Source organism: Perna viridis, chromosome 4 (assembly GCF_037379345.1).
Source record: "Perna viridis isolate PV_CMFRI_1.1 ecotype Kerala chromosome 4, ASM3737934v1, whole genome shotgun sequence".
NCBI classification, from domain to species: domain Eukaryota; kingdom Metazoa; phylum Mollusca; class Bivalvia; order Mytilida; family Mytilidae; genus Perna; species Perna viridis.
Genome location: NC_142448.1, coordinates 41,269,225 through 41,293,233, shown reverse-complemented (window position 1 = coordinate 41,293,233; position 24,009 = coordinate 41,269,225). Strand labels below are relative to the sequence as shown.

Genomic DNA, 24,009 nt, shown 5'->3' with positions numbered 1-24,009 from the left:
AAGCCAATGTCGGTAAAGGGATTTTCCGTAATTTTTCCCGGATTCTTATTCCTGGTTCGCAAATTGAAAACACAGTTTTTGATATGCGTAAGAAATCGAAAGAATGAGCTGAAATGAACCAGATCATTATTAGAACTCATAAGAGTGCATATGAACCTGGAGAAGAGATATTTGGGTACTTTATTGTATATCTTTGTAAGAGATCATTTAACTAATTTGCCAAATATTGAAATAATTGAGGACAGCATTTTTCAGTGGTGCATTTTAATTTGCTTGCTTGAGGCTTAAACTTTGAATTAAAATAAACCTCAGCGATACCTCCGGGAGGTTCCACACACCTTGCGGAGTCTACTCCCGTACCGTAAGGTGATGATGATGATGATTATGAATGTCCGAGACTTGAATCATATACACACATTTTTCTATCAGTGTACATTGTACATTACCGTCAATCAAAATTTTAATTTCTCCAGTACCTTTCACAGTGGAGTCACCCAATTCCTCCATTGTGACTACACGGTCACTCCATCAAAGTAAAAATTAGCATAAAATTGGTCCATTTCATTACTTTTCATTTTTTTTGGTCCATAATTGATAAATTATTTAACTGCTAAAACCTAGGTACAGTATAAAGACAGTAGTAGTAAAATACAATATTTTTTTAATGGTGACTCCACTGTGGAGAGTAATGACACTGTGGCTCCACTCATGATATATCCACTGAAATTGGAATTTGTGTTGTCAATAGTGTATGCATGGACTTCTTATTTGGTGATTCCCTCCGCGTCTAGGAGAGTCTTAATTCATTAACAGTTGTTTGTTGATAAAAAATCACAGTGGAGCAATAAAGTGAGCAATTCTCATAGTTTTTTCTAGTATAATTTAGATACTAATATCCAAAATACATGTGGCTGTATAGGCCTGCTTTATGGTTGCAGGAAATTTTGATACATGTAGATAGTTGTCAGTAAATGCTGAATATATAAGGTATACATGTATCGATAGGGTACAGTCTACCCTATTTATTGTTATCTTGAAAATAATGCATGTATATGAAACTAATTTCAGAGAATCTTAGATCACATGTATGATCATATGATACTTTTTACATGTATATAGGGCAACTCTTTCACTGTACCCTTGTATATTGATGTTTTGGGGACAGCTGCAGCCTCCCCTGTGGTATGAGGATTTCATCATCATTCATTGAAGACCAATGGGTGGCCTTGGGCTGACATTGTTGTCTCTTTGACATATACTGTACACCATACCTATTTTTGTTATATGTGAAACTATCATAAATTTTCTTTACTTTTTTATTTTCAGAGTTGTATATCTTAATATTGTAAACCCTACTGCTGGCACTGGTGTACGTGTAAAGTTTGAAGGTTATGAACACTGTAAGTACAAACCATTCTTTCACCATGACTTTGTGGAACATTTGCCAATATTATATGGACAGATCACCACAGAGAAAAATTCAGGGGAGGGGCAAATCGATCAACTTGTATTCCATGTTCATAGTCGTAGAAATATCCAATTATTATTCAAACATTTGAGGGGGCCATAAATCTGTTTTATGATCTGAGCTTATATATTTTGCTTTGTAGGAAAAAATTGTAATTCCTACTCAATATTTACTTGTATTTTGTTAAAAAGATGGTTTTGTTATAAATTTTCTATAATTTAAGGGTGAAGCCCAAAACTTGAGGGTTGGGTAACCCCACCGTTGAATAGCTTGTAGTGAAACCTGTTATGTGTGTTTACATGAACAGTTTTTTTGTAAAAAATTAATTTTCTAAAATTGCACTTTTCTGTAATTTTATGGTTTTCAATTGTACGCTAAAATTTTTTTTTTTTGGTTTTTGCTTTTAAAGGTAAATAACCCCAAATATGCTGTCATCAACTTTGACCAAATAGACTTAAAAAGAGCTCTTCAATCTTAAAAAGGAAAGTTACATTTATTTTTTACAGTATCTCTTATTGTTTTTGAGATATATATAGAAATAGGCTACTTGACCCTGGTGGTCTGAAAATAGCCTGACAGCCATGTTTTACACCTGATCTGCATAATATTATTTTCTAAACGACAGTATAAGCTGAATCACTGTATGTACATTGCAGTTATCTACAACTCAGGCATCCAAGATGAACCAGAATACTTAGAGAAAAAGCAGTATATTGATTGTCCATTTGATTTATATAAATCAAAAGGTGAGAGTTCACTAAAGGAGATAGACCTGGTGTAAGGGACATAACTCTTAAAATTAAATGATAATTAACAATAATGTGCAACTGTAAGCTATACTAGATAGCACAGTAATAAATGTGAGAGTCTGCTCAGCTTAGACTGCAAAACACTTGTGGCTGTAGAAAGTGCTTCATAAAAAACTGTTATGAGCTGTAATGTTAAAGTGATACTACACTTACAGCTTTGTGAAAGAATGAGTGCTGGTAGATAACGATTTTTTTTTTGTGCTTTGGATATGCAAAACTAAAAACATGATAAATGTCATTTTTTGAGGATTATTAAAAGCAAATTTTCCTTTAAAAGTAAAGCCAGATGAGTGACCCCTATATTGAAAGATGTTCAAAGAACCTACCAAATTTATCATATGAAAGGTTAAAAATGTTAATCAATAGTAGTTCTTCAGAGAAATCTAGGTTATAATAGTTTGCAGCACTTAAATCATGTGACTCACCCTTTTTATTCAAATTTTTAAATAGTCAAATTCAATATTTTCTGGAAAATCAAAAAAGGTGAAAAATGTCAAACTGGATCATTGGTGTACATGGCTTCTTTTTTTCATGAAAAGAGACCTGGAACTAAATTTTTAGTGACCATTACAATAGTGTGGTCATTGTTTTTTTTCTTTTAATTTCAGATAATCTTCATATTGGAAGTTATGTTTTCCCATTCAGATTTAAGCTTCTATCTGATCTACCAGGTAAATGATACAATTAATTTTATATCATTCCATTCCCTGAGTTCTTGTTGTTAATACACAAAACACCATAAGTTTGTTTACATTAGACTTTAATGTTCACTATTAATTTCACTTATAGCAAAGGTGACTCCTTACTGAAGTGCTCATAAGAGTTATCTCTCTTAGAACAGAAATAAAATGGAAATTAACACTTGTATTACATTGTATATCATGATCAACATTTCTTTTGTCTGTAGCAAATACCTTAGCATGTTGATTGAAAAATGTTAGAGTTATTGCTCTTTGGTTGTTACAGAACCATGAGTGCCCATGCTTGTGTTACACTCCTTGAGATGTTTAGGTTTCCAGTATGCATGATACCTAAGTGCATGTTAAACACGCACCAAACGCACGATAAACGAACATTTCTATCGTGCATTTTAACAAATGCTCCTATCATGTGTTTAAATGCACAATAAACGAACGCTTGTATTGTGCATTTAAATGAACACTTGTATTGTGCATTTAAATGCACAATAGACGAATGCTTACAGCCTGCGTTTAAAGGCAGGATAGACAAAAGATGAAAAATACTAATATTATCAAATAATGATGAAAAAGAAAATAGAAAATTGAATTAAAATAAATAAATTGATAATAGAAAAAAATATAAAAATAACAATTGAATCAAGGAAATAATCAAAGTACAAAAATAAACAAATTCTTCTATGGTATGTTTAAATGAACACTTCTATCGTATGTTTAAATGAACACTCCTATCGATTTTATTATCTCTAAGTGCAAAAATCTAATGACAAATTATGACTGGTTGATGACATGGTTTGTAACTGTTTCTGAATAAGAAGTGAAAGTGAATTACAAATTAGGTGGATTTTCACATGCATGAATCACATACTGTCTGATTTTTTTACAGACTGCTACTTAAGTATTTAAAATCTTTGTTCCTGGTAAGTCTAATTATACAATGATTACTCAGAATGTTAAAGAATGACACTGACATTCTAAAGATCATAAAAAATGGCACATTCTCAATTTTTTTTTCCCAATCACTACTAATTACTGTGTTTTATTATGAAATTCTGGTAATTTGATAATATTTAAATCTTTATTTTTTTATGAACAAATTGGTTCCTAAATACATCCAAGAAAGTCTAATCCTTACCTTGAATACTTTAAAATTTCAGATTCTTGATTGTTTGTAGGAAGTTACAAGGTTTATCTTTTAAGAATTTAGAACAGCATTTTTTTTTTATACATATTACACAGTTAAACAAACTTATTTATCCTATTTTTGGTGTACTATTGGAACTGTACATGTGATGAAACAATAATATCATAAGTATATATATATTTATATGTCTTTTGTTATAAAAAAAAAAAAGAAAGACGTATAATAATACTTATGATTTCTCATAATGAAAATCTGAAAAAGTGTTCATGTATCAGACTCGGAGATGCAAGAAAAAAGAGATTTTTTTCACAATAAATTAATTGATTGTGGTTTTATATCACATGACAGGTATGTCATGCAATTTTCTGAACAAAATTTTTCAAAACAATATAATGAGAATAGGTATGGTGTATATGTCAAAAAGACAACAACCCCACCGGGATGAAAATATCAGCCCAGGGCCACCCATTGGTCTTCAACGAATGACAAGGAAATCCTCATACCACATGGCAGGCTGCAGATGGCCCCATCATTATACTCCAATCAAACAGAACCTGCTTTGTACTCTGCTTGTCCAACTAGCTGGGCTGGATTTTAATGTGCTTGCTCACAGAATCAACAGCCCACAGGTAGGCATTATTCTAATTCCATGCTAACCAGTTCTTACACCGTCTCTTAAATGTGGCATGCTTGGTGGAGAAGCAGTGACTACCAATTTTAAAGTCTTAAGTAGCACTCCAGCTAAGAATCATGAAAAATGTGATATATGGTTGGAAAGCCTACAAATTTTTATTTTTGATATTTTGTTTAAAATGCTTTAGTAAACAGAAATTAATATTTGGTTTTTCATATAACCTGTGCTCATAGGAGATAAAAATTATATAGAATGCACTGTAGATTTCAAAATTAAGGGAGATAACTCTGTAAATGACACTCAAATATAATAGAATCTACTGGATTTTCAATGTTGATTATCTCCTAAGAGCAGACAGGTCGGAATGAATAATTACACATTTAATAATATACACCCATAAAACAACTTAATTACAAAAATAAAAATATGTAGCCTTTTTTGGGGTGTATCACATTTTTCAGATTTTGCATGATTCTTACAAAGATAGCTACTTAAATATAACTTGGCTATGAATTGAACCTACGACCTCCCATCCTCTAGGTAAGCACCTACCACTAGACCATTGAACCCACAACCTCCCATCCTCTAGGTAAGCACCTACCACTAGACCATAGATGCATTTTTTAAAAAGTGTATCAGTATGGAAACAAAATAATTTCGTATTTTGATTGTTACAGGATCCTTTAGGTCTTCAGACACAGGAGGAGAGAGATGGTGGAAAGCCAGGATACAGTACTGGATATCTGCAGAAATAACCAATGCTGAGAGTGTGAAGGTATATATCAGAACTATTAGATAAATTTTCAGAATATTCTTCAAGTTTCAATATAATCTATTTGGTATTTGAAAAAAAACATAATTATTCAGTCTTGATTGAAGATTTTTACAAATAGTAATATAAAATTGCTCCAAAGTGAAATTGTTTGTAACCACAAAAAATATTGGGGGTGGGTGGGGGGGGGAGCTGGTAGCAGATACACGTGGAGGGTTTTACAGGTTGCCCATCCCCATTCTCCACCATCCAAATTTGTTGGAAAATTTTCTTAATTTTTGTGCAAAATGTAAGCAAAAATTAGCAAATATTGCCTTGACCACACCTTTTTACAAATTTTTAATCTGACCATCACTTTTAGAAATTAATTACATACAAATCTTATACACAGTAAATAATCAGTCAATATAACTTGTTGATTTATTATTTGCAGGAAACTCAGGATGTAATTATCAACCAATCATTACCCAGTACAGTAAATTCTAATGGTCCCACACAGAATATCATTGAAACTATTGATATAGCTAAGTTACCATGGCAAAGTAGGAAGATATCTGTCTCGGCTAGGTATTTAAAACATTTAAGTGTAGGTGTTTGTAAAAATCAGGCAAAATGGGAAAAATCAGAAACATGCATGCAAAAACCCCACTGATCTGACAATGTAATTTCAAATTTCACTCAAGGATACTTTCTCTATTTGAAAAGACCATTATTTGATCTCTGCATCACTTGCTTTGCACAGAAATTTTTCAATAGGTTTTTGACTGTTTTCTTCCCTTGAAATGTTCATTTTCAGTGCATTTCACTGAAATTGTAACTCAATTGTCCAGCATGATATGGAAAATCTTTGTTTCCTTGATTTTGATGGTGCAAATAGTCTGATTACACTATCAAAATTTTGTTTTCATACCATGTCTCAACGACTGCCTGATTCTTACAGAGACTGACACTTAAGGACTCATAAAAGTTGAGCTTGAATGTATGAGTATATACACAATGAAACCCGCATTAATTGAACCCTGTATAAACCAAAAAAAAACTGCCTAAAGGAGACACTATTTTTAAGTCAATTTAGATCTGTTTAAATAAAACTAATTGACTATATTTTGAGAGGGTAACAGAGTTTATTTACAAGAACTAATCTTCCCTGAGGCCTTCATGCAATACAAATGGAGACAGAAATAATATACACATACATGTACATGTAAGTATGTTTACTGAGAAGACAAAATGGTACAAAATAAAAAAAAATAAGAAGCAGGCTGCATGTTCAATTAAAAATATGAGGTACCTGATGAAGACACTTTCTCACCAGGCGAATTGCCCATTAAAGATATTTTGATGTTTTGTATTAAATTTTATATTTTGTCAAGAGACCTGAACACCCATCCATATAATACAAAGAATAAAAGTGCCTTCCCCTTGTCCCTCATATGTATTACTGGAACAGCCCTAATGCAGTTATGTATTACTGTGATAAAATACATAGACACAGGTGTAGACTGAATCTGGGTAAACCACACACCTGTCCAAACTGAACTAATTCTACTGTATAAAAAGAATTTGGTTTAGACAGGTTTTACTGTTATTTACATAACTTTTATGTGATTAATGTGACTTTGTTGTAATCACATGATGGAATATGCTTTAATGTGACTTTGTTGTAATCACACTATGGAATATGCTTTAATGTGACTTTGTTGTAATCACAATATGGAATATGCTTTCAAAGTTTATGTTTTTTAACATTACTAATGCTAGGTTTTTCTATTATTAAAGCCCCATTTTGCTCAAAGATTAGAAATTTGTGATAAAATTTTTTTTATGAGCAATTATTCTTTACTATACTATTTGTTTACAGTAGAATAGTAATTTTAAAAATTAGCTCATATTTTTTAAACCATGATAGATTTGTTGTGGCTATAATATCCGAAACAAGCTTTAAGGTAAAATGTTGACTGATACATATGGTATACAAAAGAAGGACTAATAAATGTGGACTTTAAATAATAAAAAAATAGCTGTAGCAACACATATACATGTAATCAATATGTATTATAGATCATCTAGATTTGTAATTACTACTCACTTTCTAGAATATTTTTATACCACCACTATGAAGGAGAAGGGGGCATACTTTTTTACCCTTGTCTGTGTGTCTGTCTTTATTATTTTTTTCTGTGACACTTTTCTCAGCAACAACTCATTACAGTGGTTTGAAATTTAAAGACATTGTTCCTGTAGGTATGCCATATGGAGGGAGTTATTTTTGGAAAAAATTGACTGCAACTTCCTGTTTACTGAGTACTTTGTTTATTTTCCTTATATTGTGATTGGTATTTGATGGATTCTTTTCAAATTTTTATGCATTGCTTTATGTGACAAAATGAAGGTCAAGTTTAATTTTTACAAATATTGCTTGTGTCATTTCAGAAAAGTGGCTATTTTTGTCTATTACAGTTTGCTATCAATTTCACAGCCTCTTGTTTTTTAGATAGTCTATTATTACATACCAATACTTGTATATACTTTTTCAGGTTGTTTGACCACATACATTTCTCGGGTGGAGTGGCACGCGTCAGAACCATCATCACTAATAACTCGCATATCAATGTCAAGGCAATCTATTTTAAGGTAATTTAAAACTTTGACCACGTCTTTAAACTGGGTTGCACATAGTGTTCAGTTTTTCTTTCTGTTTCCCTTCCTTTTGTTCTCTGTTAAATAAGTCCATCTCTCTTTTTGTCCTTATCTCCTCTTATGGTATACTAGTTAACCATCCCATATTAGGGGGGAGACTCGCACAAAGTCAATGAAAAATTTAGAATCTCCCAATTCAAAATATAAGATTTATGGGAAGTTTTTGGTTAAAATTATTATATTCTCAGTGAAAAAAAAATAAATACTTGAATTTTTACATATAAAATTCACTTTAACATAGAAATCTCCCATATGAGAAAGAGTCAGTGGGGTAGAATCTCCCACCTGAAATGTTCCAAAGGTTAACATATATGCTTATTTTTACATAGCAAGTGTGAATATATCAGAATTATACTAGTAGTCATATCATCTTCAAGTAAAAATTTAAATTTTTTTCATATAACAGGGTCAATCAGGCATTTCAACCAAGCCCTCCTTGTTTGGACTAATTATGCAGGTTCAAATATAGAAACTTTGATTTAAGGTGATTTAGAAGTATGTGTGTGTGTTTTTTTGGGCTTTTTTTTTTATGGACAGATTTCCAGTACGTTCTCAGAATGATTCATGGTTTCTCATTTTTAACTTGCATTACAACACCAATAAATTTGGCATTAATTTTCATTGATTTTATCATGAGCAAGTGCTACATGTATGTTAGATGTAGCTTTTTCAAGCCATTTAGATCTCAACACTGATAAAGGTCTCAGTATCATAATAATTTTCCCATAGACTTCTATAGTGAAGTGTATATTTTTAGGATTTTTTAAAAAAAATATGTAAATTGATTCAATAAAACATTCACTTGTGTATCATTTCTAAGGACATAATTTCCCGCAAAGAAAATAGGGTGAGTCCATGAAGATCAGACAGAAAAGTAGTCTTGAACTATAAATAGCCCTTTTTCCTTCTTTCACTTTCGTTTTGCGCTCGCCAAACCAACCTTTTCAATGGGACATTTTTATGTTATTATGTTAGATTTTCTTTTTAAAAAGTTCTTCATCTTACAGTGTAATGTTTGCTCTATTTTATAAGTCATTGTTCATATCTTTTGACAAAACGTTAGTTTGTAGAGAAGAAAACAGAAAATGCACTATATTTTTATAGCATCCATGTTTTGACATACACCCACTCAGGGATATGCAATACGATACTGGTACCTAAAGGTGCAGTCTTCAAGTTTTGTTTTTAAACCAGAGTTGTCTTTCTTACTATAATGATTAGTAAGACTCATTCTTTTACTAACAATTTTTAGCGTGAAGCAGCTGTTTGGTAAAAAAAAAAATTAAAAATCTTTTAACAATAATATAATTGTAACTTGTTTAAAGACCTTTGTATCAATGATTGCTGTTAGTGTCTAATACATGTATTTGCTGCTATCAGAATTTTCTTCCTTACTAATTACAGATTAAAATTGAAGTTGCACTGTATGAATTAATCTCATTTTAGTCAAAACAAATTGATCTAGGATCTGTTATTAAAACAATTACTATCACTATTGTGATATGCATTAAACGCTAAATTTAAAATTTGAATTTTTGATATTTAGACCTTTAAACTCAAATTTTTTATTGAAGTGGAAATGAAAAAAAAATGAAAATAACATCCAAGCAAATCTCCTACTTCGAAAACATTTTGAGAAGGAGATATTGTGCTTCAGAGTTTTTGGAGGTTAATACCTATGCCTTTATGAAATTGACATTTTATAATTCCAAATTTTGTTACTTATTAAAGTAGGTATGCAAAGTAGTTTAATTATATTGAGTAAAAACCCTCAATGTCTAAAAGTTACATGATCTATTTTTCCAGTTGTTTGGATTGTTTGCCTTTATGACAAAAGGTCAAAAAGTGAACCCTGATGATCCACGTGTTACAGAGGTAGATGATAATGTGGTTATAGAACCTTTGGGGAACCCCAGATTGATATGGGAGTCGGCTCCAATAGAAGGCTGCAACTCAGAGATTTTGAATACGTAAGTTTCCTTATTTTTACCTTAAAAATTCAAGAAGTTTTAAATGCAGTAGATGGAAAATTATTGACAATGAAAATTATTGACAACAGATAAGTATAAAAATGTGCATCCTAATTTCTATTGGCCAGAGATTACTGTTTACATGAATAGTTTACAAACTTTCAGAATCTTGTACCCCCTCATTTGTCTCATTGAAGGCATGATCATCTCATGAGTAGGAGTTCTTGGACTTGGCCTATGGTGAAGTAATACCAAGAACTTGAATTTTTGAAGTTCTAACATTTTTAGTCACTATCTGATCATGTGACAATCATGTGACACATCAGACACAGAGGGAGAACTAGTTGGCTGTAATAAAATGTCTCAGAATGGGGTGACATGCTGTTGTTTTTATCTGTAAGTTAGGTCTCACTGATCGGGACTATACTCCGTCTTTTAGCGGTAGGTCTCACTATCCACTTCTAACGTTTCCATTGCTTTACATGTTAAAAAAATAATTTTCAATGTTTCACTGTGAATTCCCAGGACAAATGACACTCTAAAGTTGTATACCATTACAAAGCTTGGAAAATAAGACTTTCAAAATCATTACTCTAATGGTACGATATCCGTAGAAATTCTTCACAAAATTTACTTGAATAAAAAATACAGAAAAATCAACATTTTTACCTTTTCTGCTAGGCATGGAGGCAAATTTCTAACACATGTAAACAATGTTCATACACTTTTGTAGTAAGTTACATATATGATTTTAAAGTGCACATTCTCAGCTTTATTTTGAGGACTTTTAATCAGAATACACACAAATAATGCACTTACAATGCATAGGTCTAGGTTTTTGGTACTACATAAGGGGTAGCCATTTGACCGGAAGTGGTTAGTGAGACCTTAGCAAATCAAAATTTGGCTCAGCATTTTAGACTAGTACAAATCAGGGTCTGTTCATGGGTCAGAGGCTCTTGTCCTAAAATGTTTAAACGAAAATCAATCCACCATAGGATGTTGAAGACAATATTCAACCAATCAGTCTTTTGTATTATAAATAAAAATATGGTGAAGTGGTGAAATTGGTCTTATTTTTCAGCTAAATTCAAATTCAACCATACAACAGACAGAAAAATACAGTATTTTCATATTTGCTGAATTTTTTAAAGTTGTTATTGTTTTTTTTTTCGGTTTTAAATATAAAATATTTATAAATTTGAAAATGACCAAGATAGGCTATTTCAGATTTTTTTCTTAAAGTTTTGCATTACCCTTTATAGTTTTTCCTCAAAGAAAAGTTGATTCACACTTGTTGATTAAATATCAAATGGCAATTAACCAAGTATCCCTTAAAAACACAAACAAAATTTAAATTGATGGAATGAAGCACTAAACTAGATTGATTGATTGATTGTATGTGTTCAAAGCCTGGGCAGCAATATTTCAGCTATGTCCAGGCAATGATGATGAAATGAAATATGGGATGGGACACAAGGATAATAGGGACAACACATTTTGATTGCCACTGGAAATAGGGAGATGTGGGTAGGGTTGGGCAATTCAGCCTCCTATGGTGGAGTGCAAAGGTTCCTACTCTTAATGAATATCACAGCAGGGTTCTTTAACATACGAGGAATGTAGAACCTTTCCCAACACATGCACCACTATGGTATGCGGTCAGGTTTTCGGTATTATTGGCTGACAATCCCAGAATGTATCATGCCAGCTGTACCCCATTCCACCACCTGCGGCACACAACCCAGAGCTCCTTAGACCTTGACCAGGGTTCTGAACACCATTTAGTCACCTTTTATGACAAGCTTAGCGCTACTGTGGGCCTATTCTTTCATACATCCAGACCTGCACAGGGACACTTAACTAGAAGCCAGTACTTGGGCACTGTTTATTTATAAATTATTTATTGTTCAAGCACATTTTCATTAAATGGTCATGATACAAAAATACAATAATAACATAATAACATAATGCACATACACTTGTATAAACAAAACATTGCTATCATTTACATGTTTAATGTTGTGGACCACGGTGACCAACCAGAAAATTATAATGTTATACTTTGAATGAAAGCTTGGCATTTGTTGATATAATCAATTGTTGCCTTTAGTATTGGGAGTGAGAAAGAGTTAAAAATCAAACTTATGTTGTTTTCTGTTAGTGAGTTGAAATGGTTTATATATTTTTTAATTTTAGTCATTAAATCATTTCTGTAGTTAATGTAGGCGGAACAGTGTATGAAGAAATGGGTTTCATCTTCAGTTTGATTAAATTGACATGATTTGCAAATGCATTCATTAGCTGGAATGTTTTTGTATCATCTTCTCTCTATTGAAGAGGCCCTGTGCAGGTCTGGGTGTTAAAAGAGTAGGCCTGCAGCAGCCCTAAGCTTGTTGTAAAAGGCGACGAAATAGTGCTCAGGAACCTAGCCGGGGGCTAGGCGCTCTGCCCACAGAGCAACTGGGATGTGTGCCCCAGGTGGTGGAATGGGGATACCCCTGGCATGTTACATGCTGCGATTGTCAGGCTATAATACGGAAAACCTGACCGCAAGCCATAGTGGTGCACCGTGTTGGGAAAGATGTCACGTTCCTCGTACGTTAAAGAACCCTGCTGTGATATTCAATATGAGTAGAAAACTTTGCGCTCCGCCACAGGAGGTTAAATTGTCCGACCCTGCCCATCCCCCATTTTTCTAGTGGCAATCAAAATTTGTCGACCCTATTATCCTTGTGTCCCATCCTTTGTTTTCATTTCATCATCATTTCATGTTCATTTTATCATCCATTTCATGTTCATCATCTGAATATAGCTGAAATATTGCTCCTCAGACGTTAAACCCCAACAAACAAACAAACAAACAAACTTTTGAAAGACAGTGGGTACTAATTCAGTATTTGCAAATTATAGATCTGTCTGACTTGTATTTACCTGTATGAACATAAGATGTTTTTTTGTTAACCTTATAGATTTTATCAAAAAAAAACAGAAGTTTCTTATCATCTCTCAATGAGTTGATTTTGAATACTTTGATCAATGATTCTTTGCTTTTTATGATTTATATTATGTTTAAGTAGATCTGTATCAATTAAAATGTAAAACCAAGTTCTTTTATCCAATTGTGAACTGTTGTTAACCATTTATTATTTTGTGGAATATTTTTATATATTTCATTTACAAGAGTGTTATTGGAGTTAATAATGTGTTCCCAGAATTTAATAACCTGAACCATAATTTTGACTTTGAGAGGTTGTCTTTTTAGTTCTGCTAAGCATGCAGAATTTGTTGCTTTTCTGTGAACATCAAGGATTTCTTTTATAAATTTGGAGTGGAGATGTTCAAATGGTTCACTATTTTTGAAATTACAATTGGTTCCCCAAATTTCACAGCCATATAGAATAGTCGGGCTTATAAGCATATCAAATAGTTTTGTTTCTAGCATAGATCATGGATTGTTCAATCCTATAGAGTTTTTAATCTTAAACCATGCCTTGCGACTTTTCTCCATTAATATCTGAGAAGAGATGTTAAAATTGCCTCTATATTTAATTGTTAAACCATGATAGCAATACGTTTTTACAGTTTCTAAAGTGTTATCATTAAGTTTAAAATCATTAAGCATTTCCATTTGAATTGAATATAATAATTTAAGATTTTTGTTGGTTGACCTCTAGCTTCATGATTCACAAAAATTGTGCAAAATATTTATATTACAGTGGTGTTGATAACGTTAGAGTTCCACTACAATTTAAGGATGGATCACCTCTTCCACCCACTGTTAGTAGTAAATACCATATCAAGGTGAGTATTAGCACAAATAATTCTGTAAAAAGGTTGTCCATAGAGATCCCAAGCGGTTAGTGGTTTATGCAAAATTTTCTTTCTGAATAATTATCAGCAATTAGAGATCAAAAGCTTATGTTTTCCGATTTATCATATTTTAATTGTTCTTAGTGCCTGATTGGACAACAACGATACACCTATTTCACGATACATATCGTGATACATGGGTGCCGATATGATACATTTCAATGCGATTTACAGCAGCATGCTGGCTTATCTATTTTCCTCAATTTGGAATAAAAAATATTCAACAAATTTTTTGTTGAAGCCAGGTTTCATTCTTAGAGCATATAACCTTGATCTTAACAAAGATTCATGATTTTTTTCCTCACAAGACATAGTGACACATAAACATTGTGATGAATCATTTCATCCTCATTGCCTTATGATATTATCAGATAAACACAGCCTTATGTGACAAATCTAAAGTCATCCGGTAGCTGTTTGAATTGAATTTATTAGTCATGCTTTATAACTTCTGAATATCTGTGTTGTAAAAAGCAAGATGTCACCTGGTTGATCTAAATATGCATCTCATTATGCATGTATTTATATCCTAAAAATACATGTATGTATACATTGTACAGTTAAACCTTTTTTAAACATTTTTGAAAGTCCTGTTATACCAATTTAAATATATTTTGGAACTTTATAGATGATGAAATCCTCATACTGGTAAATCATAAAATTTAACCTTTGACCTTAGAAACACTGAGAGCCTGTTTTCAGTCTGACAGGGAGGTATACCGGTAACCTTAATGGATAACATTAGTACATGTAGTATAATCCCAGTTGGCAACCAGTAATGCAGAGTTAGGATCTTAGTAGTTTCATATTTATATGAAGTCCCTGCTTTAACAAAACAAAATGTTAATAGCTCACACCTTTAAGTTTTTTTTAAGTTATTAAGTAAAATAAATCCAAGTTAACATAAAACTGTAAAAGGCATGATTATTCTTAAAAAAATGCCAGTATTCAACTTTGTTTTCTTACTGGTTACACCTGCATCATATTAAACCCAAAAATCTGTCTTAACCATACCAAAAGGGATTTGGTTTGACAGGTTTTGCTGTACTTTGTACTTTTTCAGTTTTCAGTTCATACATTTTTCGTTTTGATTTTAGTGTACATATGAAATAGAAGTTACTGTTGAATTAGAAAAATCTCAGAAAATCTCACTGACCTTACCTTTACATTGTGTTAGACACAATGAAGATGAAACAGTAAGTATCTTAGAGAAAAATATTTGGAATATCAATGCTAGGAAGATTGTAAATGATTTCAGATTTACATTTGGTTTTATGTCCTTGTCTTTTGATGAATATATTACTGTAAAGTGAATAATTTTCGCTGGTGCTGAGTTTTGTGACTTTTTCTATGAATAAGGGTATTGAATATTCAGGGTCTTGTCGTTTCGCGTCCAAAGATATTTTCTACGGGAGATAAACAATTCCCCAATCCTCATGATTGTTGAGAAAATTAGATCATCGCAAAAAATTCCCACTTTATAGTTTTATAGTCTACCATTGATCTCTTCATATGTCAATTTGTATATTATATCATAAATTATAAACTCTTAAAAGGAATCTGAATAAATAATTGAGTACAGTAGTTATCTTCAATTTTGGAAGCTTTCTTCCAGTTTTCATTGTTAAATTTTTAATCCCTGCGTAAAGAAGTGGCATAGTTTTATGTGATACCTTCTGAAAAGTTGTGTGTCTGTCAGTCCATCTGTCCTTCTGTTCATCTGTACTTTCTTTTGTCTGTCTGTCCATCCTTCTGTCTGTTCCCCCCCAGTTTCTACATGATAAACTAAGAACAGATCAATAATATTTTTACTCATTGCACAGTTATTTATTACCATGAAATACAGGTTAAGTTTAATTGCCATCCCCCTTTTTTACCATTACATGGTTGGGTATCACTTAATGTTCCTCTAATGCCTGTTTTGTTTGTTTTAAAGTATGGGACATTAAAAATGGAAAAAAAGAGGACAGTAGTATCATTTAGTGCAACTGTTTATTATATTACAAGGGACTTTTTTTGGATGTGCACTCATAGTTACAAAAACAAATACTTGTATTTGATCACTCTTGGAAAAGTGTGTTATAGAATGTTTTCATACATATTTCCTCATACTATAATATTTTGTTTCTGAATGGTTTATTTATGAACAGCTTGTAAATTTATTTTTACAAAAAAAAAAAAAGATAGAAAGTTAATTAAAGGAGTTTCTTTTAGAATAAAAAAAAGTAGTTGAAGTGGGATATACAGCCTTAATAGCTTAGTGCTTACATTACAACATTTTTGTCTTTTTGGAAAAAAAAAGTGATTACCTTCTGAATAATAGCAATACAATTTTGACCATGTATCATTATTGAATTGATTACTCATACATGTCATACAGATCTGTTTTTCCAAGGTTTTTAAGTTTTAAAATCATTATTCTGAAAAAAAAATAATTCAACCAATTTGTTTTTCAACCACATGGTCTCCATTCTGTGTGCAATAACACTTCCTCTTATGTTCCATGACCTTTTTGTCTTTGTTAACCTTCGACATATATTCATTTCAGTGGTCGAAATGGGCAGCTCCTACATGGGTTTATGACACAGAAATCGTTACATCCAACTCAAGGTTCAGTGTTCCTGAGAATATCATGAGTAAGCATATATCACAACATTGCATGTTGTTTGTCTTTTACATTTAGAATATCTATGTGCTTGACAGAAAAACAGTGGTTTGTGAACATATTTTTTTTGGTTTTTTACCTTTATAATGCTGTTTTCCAAAAAAAGTATGGAATTCCTTTTATGTAAGTAATTCAATATTTTACAAAGCTGTTATGACAATGGCATGGCACATGATGCAAAGAGCACACACAATGATTTTTTGTCTTTTGCACAACTGATGTCAGCTCTGCATAGTAGGGGTCTTTATCTTCAGTACTCTTCAATTCATTTTACACATCTTACACTGAATTAAGAAATAAGTCATGGAAACTTCATTTTCATTGCTTTACCATGGTCTGGCCATTTATGTCGCTTTGCAAGATCGAGGGGATAAATGAAAGCATACATAGCCAGGCCATAGTTAAACAATGATGAAATGGAGTTTGTGGGATTTATTTCAATTCTAATATGACTAGTTTCTTCATATTTTTGAATAGACACAGCATGTGTTGCACGAAATGTTGGTCATTTTTTTTATTACTTTTTAACTATGGCTGTGGTCTAAAGAGCTTTGAATCATTTCATATTAGAAGTTAATTTTTACCTTGCACACAGACAGTAATCATTTAACATTGAGATGTCTTATTTATTGCAGATGGCCCATGTTTTTCCACAATACCAAGATTTCAACCTTTAAGCTGATCAACCCTTATAATTGAAAACAGTTTCTGTTGCAGTAATCTTTCACCTTTACCTGGTGAATATGTACTGTTATTAATATTCAATAAGTTTGATTGCGTGCTTAGGGATAGTCAGTAAATCTATGATTAAGTGTAAGTATTTGTAAGAATCAGGCATAATGGAAAAGAATGGAAACATGCATGTCAAAAGCCTACTGATCGGACAATGTAATATTGCTCAAGTATACTTTTCCTATTTGAAAAGACCATAATTTGATCTCTGCATTGCTGGCTTTGCTCAGAAATTTTTCAATAAAGTCTTAGAAAATTGAGGTTTTTGACAGAGTTATCTGTCCTTGAAATGTTTATTTTCACTGCATTTCAATGAAACTGTAATTCAGTGGTCCAATATGATATGGAAAATCTTGTCTGTTTTCTTTGATTCTGATGGTCCAAATAGTCAAATTACACTAACAAAATGATGTTTTTTTCATACCATGTTTCACCTACTGCCTGATTCTTACAGGGACTGACACTTTGTTATCTAATTGCTTCTACCTTAAGATATCATAGTCATGTCATTTAAAAAAAAACTGTATAAATCATTTCCTATTATGTAAATCCTTTCCTTAGCAAATTTATTGTAAGACTCTTGACTCCGCAATCTTTGTGTAAACTGTTAAAAATTAAAAATATATAAAATATAAAATATAAAATTCTCTAAATGTTTTTTTTCCCAAGTAACATTAAAATATCAAGTCAACCTATTGATTGCACACATTGTTATTTTTCATTTTCATTTCTGCTTCCATTTTTGTCCAAGTAGAAGAAAATCCAGTTTTTGAGATTTTATCTAAAATTTGAAAATGCCTTTGCAATTATCTTCAATAATAAAATCCTATTCCAATAACAATTTGAAAGGAATTCCTCGAGTTATCTCGAAGGAATGAATTCAATGAAAAATATTAATCCTGCTTACTTTTGACTAATTAGTATCACCCCCTACTTTTTGTCCCCCCTATGACTCTAGTTAAGTCTAGAGACCATCTTATTCAGCAGGAGGATGATATTAAACTCTTCTTTAAGTATATACCAGGAAATAAAATATGTTATACTTTCACTTTACCTGAGCCAAATATATGGATTTGTCTTTTGGTATTCCAATTTCATTTGAAATCTATTCAGGACCTTGTCTGAAAAATCCCCATGGGGATTTTCAAAAGTTGGCAGGTATGCAATAACAAAACACATCACTGTTGACAATCATTTAAGCCAAAAACAACATGTGTGCTTCTAGTTTCATGCTTTAAAAAAATAAGGTAGGTAGGCAGAGATTTCTTTTTGTCCCCCGTGACGGGTCACCAGGGGACATGGAAATGCCGGCGTTTCCCATGTTTTCCGCACCGTTTTTGTTATGATTTACCAAATAAGTTTGTTTTTTGGTATGTGGCTTTATTATGAAGTTACAGATTAAGTTCGACTGTGGTTATGGTTGAATGAATTTTATGGAAGTTATTGCCCTTGCACATAGACAATTTCAGTGAATTTACAGTTTTCCACACTTTTTTTTTTGCAGGGACATTTGAACATTGTTCTTTATGTAAATAATTTTTTTAACCTTGAGTTAATGGGGCTAGAATTTCAAGTTTAATTATGCTCAGGCCAAAATGACAATAAAAATACTACAGTAAGCACAAAAAATAGGGCAGTTAGAAATCAGAAACACACCTTTTTTTTCATTTGGCCTTATGTACACATATTTGACAAGTAATGTGCTCTTCCAGTGTTTCTGTGATACAAACACAAAGTTTTACACATACCCATGTTTTAATTTGTCATGGTTGGTCATTGTCTGATCATCTGTCCTCATGTGCTGCTTGAAGACACTTGAGTGATTTCAAATTTTTATGTTGAATGTTTATGTTAATGGAAGGGGTCCCCTATTGTTTTCAACTGTTTCTGATTTTCTATTCTGGAGTTATGATACTGAACGATCAGAACACCTGAGCCTTTCTAGTTACACGGAAGAATAATCTAGGAGGCAAAAGAATCTATCGGGAATTCTAAAATTATAGTTTCACTGGTTGAAATTTTTACCATTACTTTTTTTTTTAGCTCCTCGCTTCATGCCAAAATTCTTGACAGAGTTATTGTTCATTATTTCTATGATATCTAACCAAATTTTATAATGCCACCTGGCAGATAGATCTACTTTGAGTTGCATATGTCTACAATTCTGGCAATTTTTTTCATGAATAAATTCTTCTTTCTGCATCCTAGGTTATTTTTTAATGTAGCGGAAATGGTGAGTAGTTCTGATTGGATACTGAAGACACTGAATGGAAAGTAACTTGTGATGAAAAAATTTTTTTCTTACTAATTTTAGGGTGGGGGGCGTACACCCGGTACACCAGTCCTTGGATCCGTGCCTGTAACAATCATAATCCAACAAAAGATGTTATATGATACATGTAGTGGTCTTAATATGTCTGGTATTTAATTTTATGATAAAATCATCCAAAAGCACAACAAAACATAATTATAAATGCAGTAAAATCTGTCAAATCTAGTCCCTTCAGTTGAATGTTTTTTTTAACCTGGGAGAACCAAATACTTTTTTTAAACTTAACAAACTCTACAGTCCAATAGGATTTCAGTTAATACAAGTTCCACTGTATTGTTTAAAATAATTCTTTATAGTTGAAGTCTGTTTCTGGTATAATCTTAAACACGTAATTCTTTGTCAATTGACATGATTAAAGATACATAGTTTAGTTATGATTATAACATTAAGACATTGCAGTGAATGAGTCTTTTTTTTGTTCTTTGTTTCTCAACATTTGATATGTTGTTTTTTTTAAACAAAGCTTGATAATCAAATCTGACAGAACAGCACTCCACGTTTATGTATATATGTACATTGGTATTTTAAGTTTTATATTTATGGTATTATATTAATTGTTATGTTGAAGTAATAATTAAAGGGAGAAAATTCAAATTTAATATCATGTGTCTAATGTTAACTTTATCATAATGGAAAAAAGATGAATTTGATCAATAAATTATTATTGCATATTATTCCCCTGGCAACATAATTTGGGGTCGAACAATGCCACTGTCATCATCACCTTAGACTCTCATTTTCTTCTGAAACAATTTAAATTTAAAAATTCTTTACTGGAAGGATCTAAATGGATTTTTTTAACAAGGTCCAGTACCAGGAAAGAATGGTTGTGATTGATATGTTTTGGGTTATTGTCCCCATTTTAAGACAATTAGGGCAATAAAAATTTGATATGTTTTGAGTTATTGTCCCCATTTTAAGACAATTAGGGCAATACAGATTTGATATGTTTTGAGTTATTGTCCCCATTTGAAGACAATTAGGGCAATACAGATTTGATATGTTTTGAGTTATTGTCCCCATTTTAAGACAATTAGGGCAATACAGATTTGATATGTTTTGGGTTATTGTCCCAGTTTTAAGACATTTAGAGCAATAAAAATGTCTATATGTTCAAGGTTTGACACATGCAGTTGCATCAAGCTGTGCTTGTGGAGCATTCTGTGAATAGACAATATGTCTTTACAACATTTTTCATTGTATTTCAATGTGACTTATGATATAATTTTTTTTCATGGTGATATCGATTACTACATGTATACATGTTTTTAATATATTTTTAATTGAATGTCTTCCAAGTACATGTATAATGTCTCACTATGTCAACACTCTTTGTATTCTAGGCTTTAAAGGTGCTATAATGCATTTTGTAAAGGATTTTGTATAAAATTGAAATATTGTACTATGTCTTTTTTGTTTTATTTTCGTTGTTGGTGAAATTAGTCTAGTGCATATATATATTACTCACATATATATATTAAGTAAACTGATAATCATTAAGACAACGTTTACAAACATTACTGTGATCACTAATTACTCAGAAATGGAATTAGGAAATGACTGGACTTGGTACGTCGAAAATCCTAGTTATATTTATAGCACGGTCTTACCAGTTTGAGCATGCAAGGCGAGAAGTCTATTTGATAACGAAGAAGGCGGTGCTATAAATGATTTGTGGCATGAATTGACAACACCCATTAATCGATAATTGATCCATGAGAGATATACAGGCACGGGTAGCTCGTGGTCTTATTCACTATCCATGCGAGACCCGACAGGGTAGTCAAGGACGTCAAAAAACCCCTTAGTAGTAGTGGTCTTATTCCGCATGGAGTCATTTGCGTATGAGGCGGAGTTGTCCATCTGCAGTATTTATGCTCATTAGGTTGGAAATTGCATGGCTGTTTTTCCAATTGAGTTCTATGGGAACATGTGACCTATCGTGCAATATCATAAAAGATTTCTAGTTGGAACACGCTTGGTCTTCCTGTTATCTTTATTTGAGAAAAGGAACGAAGGAAAATTCCCAATTCATGTTGCAATTGGTTGAGTAGGTACTCCTTAGAGTTTAATTATTTTCAAATGTCAAAATCAATTTGAATGAGTTACGTAATAATGACCTAAAAATCATAGTACCGAAATTCTAATTATATATGAAAAAGGAAAAGAAGTAATTATATAACCTATGGACAAAAAAACCACGATTGAGAATATATGAAAACTGACAAGGACAACCAACCTCGAAGACAAAAATTCAAGGTACACGTGAAGGCAAGCAGCTCGAACCCCACTGAAAATCGGGGGAGGGGGCGGAGTCAGGTGCTCATGAAGGGTGTAAAGGGTCTTTAAGACTGAAAAGGGTAACTGATCTAGATTTAGAAAGCTTAACTAGAGCAAACAGCTCGAATCTGCTTTTGACATGATCATTTTTCAATTGTTCTTAGTTAATTCTTAGCATAAACTTAACAAAGGATGAGTGGTTAAACAAGCGCAAGGCTACAAGTAAGTATGGGGTAATGTGCCAATTCTACGGCATGAATGTAATTCACACCTAATGTGTTTCACTTTCAAATTAGCGGTGCCTGTGCAAAATCATATGTAGTTGCAACTATGTTCATGAAACTAGCTTGACTGGTTGCGTTGATTGTGACACTTGTGACTATGCATATTTTAACTTGTTTTCATATTTGTTATTCACTTCAACATATTCAGTGAATGCATTACAGCAGTCGTCAAACGTTTAGGCTTAAATCAGTTCGTCCGTCCGTTTTCTTTATTAGTATTTTTGCATTGAATCTTTTGGAGATAAAACGGTTTCCCCGTTTGTTTGATCGATAATCTTGATTGAGGACTTTACCTTAATTCTAAAATCAAACGAAGCAGTTATGCATAACCCATATTAGCACATTTTGGTTAGAATTATTAAGTCTTAAACTTACATGTCTACCAAGCACGTAGAGGACGTATGCGAAAATGCAACCATAATACTTCAACCTTTATTCTGTTGTACATGTATTTCTAATATTTTTGCAGTAAAACATTATTTTTACTGGTTATGATTAATTACGCGATAACTCAAAAGTACAATTATGGAGTTTCGTCAAACATTTGAATTTTGCTGGAACAACATGGAATTTTAGTACGAAGAAGTTATCGAAAGATTAATTTATATTTTGTCAAGTTGACAATTTCTATCAAATCAGTCTATAATTCGTTTAAAAAATTCTTTGAGCAACCTTTATAAAGTCTTATTAAATATAATTTAACGAGACGGGAAAATTTGAGTATCAATTTAATAAGTTTTTTTCAAACCTTCTCATCGCCCTTGAGATAAATCTAAATTGATGTTTTCAAGATTGAATCATGGCGCATAAATAAATTATTGACAAGTGCAGAAAAGTGAAAAATCATTTCAATACAATGATAATGAAAGATAGAAATGAGAAATATAAACTAAGTGATTTGCGTTTTATTTGGGTATTGAGAGTATATTTGATGAATTATGAACTTCTTTATTTGGTGAAAACAACACATAATCTCAAAAACATTACTTTTGGAAGTAGATGGGAATCTATCCTTAGAATATGGTGGAAAAATAGAAATAACGTGTACTTAAGTTAAAGGACACCGTTACAAGCCAATATTTCGGAAAAGCAGCCTATTTTGACCTAAACCTTCACTGTTTATTCAATTGTCATTCCCTACTTGTTCCCTGTTACCTCGTAGAACAAGAAAATTATAGATCTAAAATGTAAATTTATTTATTGTATTAAAAACTCAAAAACCGCTAAAACAATGTGTCGCAATTCCCAGTATATATAGCCCTTGGTAGAAATTCTTGGTGTTAGAACTATCTTACCATTTCGATATTTTGTGTTTCGAGTTTTTCTTGTATACAGTTTTATTTTTGGATCTAAATCTTCTTATGTATTTGGTTCTAATGCTATCGATGAGAGGCTACTTTTACGACTACTTGCTAATAGTACAACATACCAAAATTTGCACTATAAATATGAGTGGTACATTTTTTATTTACTGTATGTGTGTACACAGTTGGGGTGCTTTTAATGAACAAAAAGTAGGTATGCTTGTGGAAAATATGTGATTGTAAGATTACAAGTAGTCTTATGTATAGATTTGATACGAATCTACAAAAAACATTCCAATATGAAGCACTTCAAAGTCTTTGAACTACAGCTGTGGTTAAACTTG

The 24,009-nt window shown here is 32.0% G+C and overlaps 1 protein-coding gene across 1 annotated transcript; it reads left to right on the top strand.

The window, feature by feature from the left end:
• The first annotated feature begins 21 nt into the window (after positions 1–21).
• Positions 22–21,197, top strand: LOC148620109 (uncharacterized). The gene is made up of 12 exons (XM_088580692.1): positions 22–175; positions 1,327–1,400; positions 2,125–2,214; positions 2,886–2,948; positions 5,431–5,528; positions 5,959–6,092; positions 8,063–8,159; positions 10,032–10,195; positions 13,915–13,999; positions 15,166–15,264; positions 16,617–16,704; positions 17,369–21,197. The coding sequence occupies exons 1-12, from the start codon at positions 114–116 to the stop codon at positions 17,413–17,415; spliced, it is 1,101 nt and encodes a 366-aa protein (XP_088436818.1). The 5' UTR covers positions 22–113; the 3' UTR covers positions 17,416–21,197.
• The last annotated feature ends 2,812 nt before the right edge of the window (positions 21,198–24,009 follow it).

What these genes read in the sequence shown, in the direction of transcription:
- LOC148620109 (XM_088580692.1), top strand. Translation starts at nt 114, where the DNA reads ATGAACCAGATCATTATTAGAACTCATAAGAGTGCATATGAACCTGGA. An exon ending in GCTTCTATCTGATCTACCAG is followed by an intron (nt 2,949 to 5,430) that starts GTAAATGATACA and finishes TGATTGTTACAG; the next exon opens with GATCCTTTAGGTCTTCAGAC. An exon ending in TCAAGGCAATCTATTTTAAG is followed by an intron (nt 8,160 to 10,031) that starts GTAATTTAAAAC and finishes CTATTTTTCCAG; the next exon opens with TTGTTTGGATTGTTTGCCTT.